The 7,575-nt window shown below is 52.0% G+C and overlaps 1 protein-coding gene across 2 annotated transcripts in view; it reads left to right on the top strand.

Moving 5' to 3' along the window:
- The window catches only part of dgki (diacylglycerol kinase, iota), a 32,429-nt gene that overhangs the window by 15,939 nt on the left and 8,915 nt on the right, over positions 1–7,575 (top strand). For both annotated transcript variants that reach the window (XM_084701832.1, XM_084701831.1), the window contains exons 3-13: positions 579–674; positions 2,604–2,678; positions 3,293–3,349; positions 3,588–3,653; positions 3,740–3,808; positions 4,033–4,149; positions 4,655–4,729; positions 4,901–4,996; positions 5,109–5,191; positions 5,623–5,683; positions 5,930–6,043. In XM_084701832.1, the coding sequence (XP_084557958.1) occupies positions 579–674; positions 2,604–2,678; positions 3,293–3,349; positions 3,588–3,653; positions 3,740–3,808; positions 4,033–4,149; positions 4,655–4,729; positions 4,901–4,996; positions 5,109–5,191; positions 5,623–5,683; positions 5,930–6,043 (909 nt within the window). The remainder of the gene's footprint in view (positions 1–578; positions 675–2,603; positions 2,679–3,292; positions 3,350–3,587; positions 3,654–3,739; positions 3,809–4,032; positions 4,150–4,654; positions 4,730–4,900; positions 4,997–5,108; positions 5,192–5,622; positions 5,684–5,929; positions 6,044–7,575) is intronic.

Genomic DNA, 7,575 nt, shown 5'->3' with positions numbered 1-7,575 from the left:
CTCAGGCTCCACATGTACACACACACAGTGTACACACACACACACAGTGTACACACACTGTGCACACACACACACACTGTACACACACACTGTGCACACACACACACGCTGTACACACTCTCACACACACACCCACCCATACACACTGTTGCACACTATAGCAGTACACATAGACACCCACACAAACATGTACACACACAGACAGTACACCTACACACCTGTACATAAAGGCACGACGCACACAGCCACAAACAATACAGCATTCATAGCTAGTTAGCAACATCAATTTGTAGTTGTTTGGGTGTTTGTATATTGTATTGCAATCCGTCAACGGGGTGATGTGTGTGTGTGTGGGGGGGGGGGGTTTATTTGCTGTTATATTTATGATTGACCTCTGATAATGACATCCTTTTACCATTTCAAGTGCAGCACCGCTTCAGAACTCTCAAATCCCTATGTGTATATATTTTGCTTGTGTGTGGGTGTGTGTGACTGTGTGTGTGTGTGACTGTGTGTGTGTGTGACTGTGTGTGACTGTGTGTGTGTGTGACGGTGTGTGACGGTGTGTGTGTGGACAGGAAAGCGCAGTGAACGGGGACCACCTGTGGCTGGAGACCAGCTGCTCTGGGGACCTGTGCTACCTGGGAGAGGACACCTGTTTACTGAAGACCGCAGTGAGTACAGGGATAGGAGGGGTGGAGGGGAGGATGGAGGGGAGGGATGGAGGGGAGGGATGGAGGGGAGGGATGGAGGGGAGGGATGGAGGGGAGGGATGGAGGGGAGGGATGGAGGGGAGGGATGGAGAGGAGGGATGGAGGGGAGGGATGGAGGGGAGGGATTTGGGGATGGAGGGGAGAGATGGAGGGGAGGGATGGAGGGGAGGGATTTGGGGATGGAGGGGAGAGATGGAGGGGAGGGATGGAGGGGAGGGATGGAGGGGAGGGATGGAGGGGAGGGATGGAGGGGAGGGATGTGGGGATGAAGGGGAGGGATGGAGGGGAGGGATGTGGGGATGGAGGGGAGGGATGGAGGGGAGGGATGGAGGGGAGGGATGTGGGGATGGAGGGGAGGGATGGAGGGGAGGGATGGAGGGGAGGGATGTGGGGATGGAGGGGAGGGATGGAGGGACCGAACAGGGGGATGAAACCGCGGGCGGACAGTGTACGGGAGGAGAGGAGAGTTTGCCGAGGACCTCCAGGAAAACAGGGCAGGGGAGAGGGAGGGGGGGATGGAGGAACGACGACGGGGAAAACAGAGAAGGGGTACACCTGTCTGCCAAAAGTCCACGGGGAGGGGAGGATGGTAGAAGGGAGAGCGAGGAAAGAGGAGAGGAGCTGAGGAGAGCCAGCAGGAGAGGAGTGACTCAGGCTGCAGGGATGGAGAGGATGGTGGGTTGGGAGAGGTGGAGCAGGAGGTAAGAGAGGGAGGGGGAAATCGGGGAGGGGGGGTGAGGATAGAAGAGAGGTGGGGGTTGACATGGGAGGTGAAAAACAGGTCACGAGGGAAGCATTGCTAGAAGATGTGAGATAGACATGAGAATGAGAGAGAGAGAGAGAGAGAGAGAGAGAGAGAGAGAGAGAGAGAGAGAGAGAGAGAGAGAGAGAGAGAGAGAGAGAGAGAGAGAGAGAGAGAGAGAGAGAGAGAGAGAGAGAGAGAGAGAGAGAGAGAGAGAGAGAGAGAGAGAGAGAGAGAGAGAGAGAGAGAGAGAGAGAGAGAGAGAGAGATTGGATGTTCCATGCTAATAGCACTCTTGATAATAAGGGGTAATGTTTAGGCATGTTACTGCAGTGTCACAGAGAGTGAAAAGGACAAGGAGAGAAAGAGCGAGACAGAAAGATAGAAATAGAGAGAGAGAGGGGGGGGGGGGCTAAAGAAGGTCTGGTCGGAGGGTGTTATTATTATCACAGTGCTGCAGCTTTGATATGCTTGCCTTTAATGTGGCCTGTCTAAAAGACAGCTGGATTAGTGTGGCTAGGCTAACGAGAGCAAGCTCGGAGCAGTCTCTCTCTACCTCCCTCTTCCTCTCTATCCATTTCTCTCTACCTCCTTCTTCCTCTCTCTACCCCTCTCTCTGTACCTCCTTCTTCTCTCTACCCATCTCTCTCTACCTCCTTCTTCCTCTCTCTACCCCTCTCTCTCTACCTCCTTCTTCTCTCTACCCCTCTCTCTACCTCTTTCCTCCTCTCTCTACTCCTCTCTCTCTGCCTCCCTCTTCCTCTCTCTACCCCTCTCTCTCTACCTCCCTCTTCCTCTCTCTTCCCCTCTCTCTTTAGCTCTCTTTCCCTCTCTACCTGTCTTTCTCTCTGTCTCTCTCTTTTGTGAGCTGACTGACAAATTATTTGATTTGGTCATGTGGAGTGAGTAACCGATATTAGGATTTCGGCACAAAATCTTCTTTGCATAATTTGCATTTTTGTACATGGAGGCCCAATGTGTGTGTTTGTATATGATAGTGTGTGTCTCATCACTGTCTCTGGTGTGTGTGTGTGTGTGTGTGTGTGAGTGAGTCTCATTACTGTCTCTGGTGTGTGTGTGTGTGCACGTGTGTTTGTGTGTGAGTGTGTCTCAATACTGTTTCTGATGTGTGTGTGCTCTCCATTAAGAAGTCGGCTCCCAGAAGGAAATGTGCAGCGTGTAAGATCGTCGTTCATACCGCCTGTATCGAACAGCTGGACAAGGTAGGATCCTCTCTCACACACAATCACACACACACACACACAATCACACTTCCTGACACACATGCACAAAGTATATCGAGTTTGTACACCTGGATGCCAAGGTTGAGAACAGAGCTATAGTAGTACCTTCACACTCCAATCTAGTTTTACTGAGATGTATTCAACTGTCGGTTCAGGCACACAACCATCATCTATGGAGCCTCGCAACCAGACACCAAGCATTTAATCTATCTCTCTCCCTTCCTTTCTCTTTCCGTGTTCGTCTCTTTCTCCCCCTCCATCCTTTCTCCCTCTCTCTTTCGGTCTCTTTCTCCCTCTCTGCTCTTCACCGTCCTCTCCCTCCTTCCACCTCTGCATCACGTCCTCTCTGTCTCTCCCTCCTTCCACATCTGCATCACGTCCTCTCCCTCCCTCCCTCCCTCCCTCCCTCCCTCCCTCCCTCCCTCCCTCCCTCCCTCCCTCCCTCCCTCCCTCCCTCCCTCCCTCCCTCCCTCCCCTCCCTCCCTCCCTCCCTCCCTCCCTCCCTCCCTCCTTCCTTCCCTCCCTCCCTCCCTCCCTCCCTCCCTCCCTCCCTCCCTCCCTCCGTCCGTCCGTCTGTCTCTCCTCTCCTCCAGATTAACTTCCGCTGTAAGCCCACCTTCAGAGAGGGAGGCTCTCGCTGTCTGCGAGATGTAAGCCACTTCCTGTCAAGCCTGTCTGTGTGCGTGTGTGCGTTTGTGAGTGCGCTGGGCTGTTTCTATCACGCTATGACTCTCTTTCTCTTGCTCGCGCTCTCGCTCTTTTTCCTCTCAACCTCCCTCTTTATCTCTCCATCTCTCTTTCTCCCTTTCTCTCTCTCCCTCCGTCTCCATCCTTCTCTCTCTCCCCTCTCTCTATACCTCTCTCTCTCCCTTTCTCTCTCTCCCTCAGAATATGTTGAGGCATCACTGGGTTCACCGGCGCCGCCAGGAAGGAAAGTGCCGACAGTGTGGAAAGGTAATGTGCGCACACACACACACACACATACATGAACGCACACACATACACACATCTGTCTGACCAAGTACCTGTCTCTACTGTAGAGTTTTCAGCAGAAGTTCTTCCACAGTAAGGAAATCATCGCCATCAGCTGCTCTTGGTGCAAACAGGCTGTGAGTGGAACCTTGTTTGTTTCTTTCTTCCTCCAAACGAACCATTTCTGCTTCAGCAAAATATCATTGTACTCTAACTTATGGCCTTCCTTCCGTTCTTCTTTCTGTCCTTCTCCTCTCCTCTCCTGTCCTCCTCTCCTTTCCGCTCCTCTCCTTCCCCTCTCCTCTCCTCTCCTCTCCTCTACTTCACCTCCCCTCTCCTTCTCCTCTCCTGTCCTCCTCAGTTCCATAACAAGGTGACATGCTTCATGCTACATCAGATCGAGGAGCCCTGTTCTCTGGGGGCTCACGCAGGTGTCATAGTGCCTCCATCCTGGATCATCAAAGTCAGGAAACCCCAGGTACACACACACACTCACTCACACACTCACACACACACACACACACACACACACACACACACTGAACTATTCCAAAGTTGTGAGTTCACTGTGAGTTCAGTGACACTAATGAGAAGTGGCAACGTTGACTCTAAATTTAAGATTCTAAAAGGGGGGGGGGGGGGGGGAGGAATGTGTCAAAACAGTGTCAGGGTCAGCCTGTGTGTGAGTGTGGCTGTGCCTGAATCCACCAGCCCAGTCATCTGATGTGATGTGAAACCTGTCTCAGCAGTGTGAGTGTGTGTGTGTGTGTGTGTGTCCACACTGTTCTAGGATGGTGCTGGTCCACACACTGCTTCACTGGTCACTGTCAGACACACACACACACCCCGTCACACACATCACGGACCAGATCATATGCTCCCTCGCTCTGCTCATTAGCATCCTGCTAACACTGGACTCGACAAACATGCTACTGGTCACGTGACTCACGGTTGCCCCCGGCAACCATTCCGTTTCTCTGCAGAGTTCCTTCAAGAATTCCACGAGGAGGAAAAAACGGACGTCGTTCAAAAGGAGGACCAGCAAGAAGGGCACTGACGTGAGTGTGCGCGCGCGTGCGCCTTCATGTGTGCGCCTATCGACTCTCTACACCATTTTTATTGTTTTTCTTCCCCCAAAGAATTCACGAGGCAATAGAGAACCTCCGCAGGTTCGATGTATGTGTGCGTAGGTGTGTTCGGCCCCCCAACATCTCCGCATCTTCACTCAGGAGTCAAAATGGCGTCCGTTTCTACTGAAGCCCCTCCCCTCCCCCCTCATGAAGCCCGTGTTGGTGTTCGTCAACCCCAAGAGTGGAGGGAACCAGGTCAGGGACGTTCCACTGGGAGCCCTCGCACGCCACCGTGATGACTGGCCATGTGAACAGGCAAACAGGGGTCCAACAAAACTCTGTGTGTGTGCGTGTGTGTGTGTCTCAGGGCACCAAGGTGTTGCAGATGTTCATGTGGATCCTGAACCCACGGCAGGTGTTTGACCTCTCCCAGGGTGGGCTCCGAGAGGCGTGAGTCCTGCTCCCTACACCCTACTCTCTATCTCCTACACCCTACTCTCTATCTCCTACACCCTACTCTTTATCTCCTACACCCTACACTCTATCTCCTACACCCTACTCTCTATTTCCTACACCCTACTCTCTATCTCCTACACCCTACTCTATATCTCCTACACCCTACTCTTTATCTCCTACACCCTACTCTCTATCTCCTACACCCTACTCTCTATCTCCTACACCCTACACTCTATCTCCTACACCCTACTCTCTATTTCCTACACCCTACTCTTTATCTCCTACACCGTACACTCCATCTCCTACACCCTACCCCATCTCCTACACCCTAAACACGACACACTATCTTCTCCGCCTTACACCCAACAATGTAGAATGTCCACAACTAATCCACCATTTAAAAACATGTGTGTCATGTGTGTCAGCTTGGAGTTATACAGAAAAGTGCCAAACCTGCGTATCCTGGCCTGTGGAGGAGATGGGACGGTGAGCTACTGCTACTGACACGCACACACACACACACACACACACACTGTACTCATGTCATTTAAAATATGCATTGAAAAGCACACAGTGGTGATACTTTGTCAAACACTACTTGAATACAGCTCCCCCTGCTGTAGAATATGGAGAATGGCAACTATTGCCCTGTTTCTCTCTCTCTCTCTGTTTCTGTCTCCGTCTCTGTCTCTCTCACCCTCACCCTCACTCACTCTCACTCTCTCTCCTTAGGTGGGCTGGATCCTGTCTGCTCTGGATGAGCTGCAGATGAATCCTCAGCCTCCCGTGGCTGTACTTCCTCTGGGGACAGGAAATGACCTCGCAAGGACGCTCAACTGGGGCGGGGTGAGTTATCTCTGCTCTGGTAACCTCCGACAGTATAGAGCGCAATAGAATACGACAGAATTGAACAGAACGGACTCATCGAAAATTGGATAGCATGACACAACATAGAAAGGATGAAGTTGAGTTTCAGAGAATGACGAGTTATCTCTGTCGGTTACTTATCTCTGATGAGACAGCGACATTTCTTTCATTTGAAGTTAACTTTTCCTACAGCGTTATGCACTTTTTCCGTGTCGACTGTGAAATGATGACTCACTGGCCATCAGCCATGTCGCCTGGCAACTTGTTTTCAAAAGTCTTTTCTGTAATTGCTCCATTTGGTATTTTAAAAGGTTTGAAATGACAACGAACGGGTACATTACGAAACGTCACCTAAAGCGCTTGGTTTTCTAACTAGGCTGTAATTGTTTGGACTTTTTTTTTTGGGGGGGGGGGGGGGGAACGTGGGTGATTTCATACAGCATTTGAAGGAATATCACAAATCAGACTTTTTGAGACAGAGAGAGAGAAAATTCTGGCGCCCGGAGATGAAGTTTTCCGTGGCTTACAGGGGCCAGCGGGCTTTGTATTCAGACCGACGCTGCCAGCCCCTGACTGTCCAGATGTAGCACAATGCCTGTGAATCAATCAGAGCGCTCATTAGCGTAATCTATGACAGGGCAGTTTCCTCCTCTCCTCTCTGTCATGTGTGGCCTTTCTCTCTCTCTTTCACAGAGCTCGAGTGTGCGTGCTCCCCCCCCACCACCACCCCCCCCCTCTCTCTGGATGCACCTGTCACAGTGTGTGTGTGTGTGTGTGTGTGTGTGTGAGGGAGCAGGGTGAGAGCTCCGTTGTGCGTGTGCGAGCATCCCCGCGGTGCCCCGCGCTGCGCGCTACTATCAGCGGGCCGTTCGCGCTCGCCGCAGTGTCGACACCCTCTCTCAACCTCCCGTTCCCTGAGTCAGAAGGCCTGTGGGGTGTGTGTGTGTTTGTGTGGGGGGGGGGGCGTTGGTTCAGAACCGCCCGTCCTTCAGGCTAATTAGCGTGTGCCCTAATGAGTAGGATGACTGTAAATGTGGGGCACCTCACCGGGAACCCCCCCCTATGGTGCTTCAGAGCACCGATTGATGGAAGGAGAGAGAGAGAGAGAGAGAGAGAGAGAGAGAGAGAGAGAGAGAGACAGAGAGAGAGAGAGACAGAGAGAGAGAGAGACAGAGAGAGAGAGAGACAGAGAGAGAGAGAGACAGAGAGACAGAGAGACCAGTGAAGGGGTGTTGTCTGAGGGGGTGGAAGGGTGGTAAGAGAGAGACGGAGGGAGAGAGAGAGAAGCACGGATGCAGAGAGAGAGAGAGGCGTGTTAGGGGTCAACAAGGGCACAGGGATGAGGGGGATTCTTGGGGACGATCACATTCAAGACAACAACCTCAAACTCACATGGAAATCATGTTCACGCACACGAAGATTGAGAAATAGTGGGGGAAGGAACTTGGAAGACAGAGAAGATGTACTTAAGAAAAGGAAGTACTTAATGCTAATTCAGAAGTCGTACTTGA

This window comes from Hypomesus nipponensis, chromosome 7, assembly GCF_054491055.1.
Source record: "Hypomesus nipponensis isolate SF chromosome 7, ASM5449105v1, whole genome shotgun sequence".
NCBI lineage: Eukaryota > Metazoa > Chordata > Actinopteri > Osmeriformes > Osmeridae > Hypomesus > Hypomesus nipponensis.
This window is presented reverse-complemented; position numbering and strand designations above follow the sequence as displayed.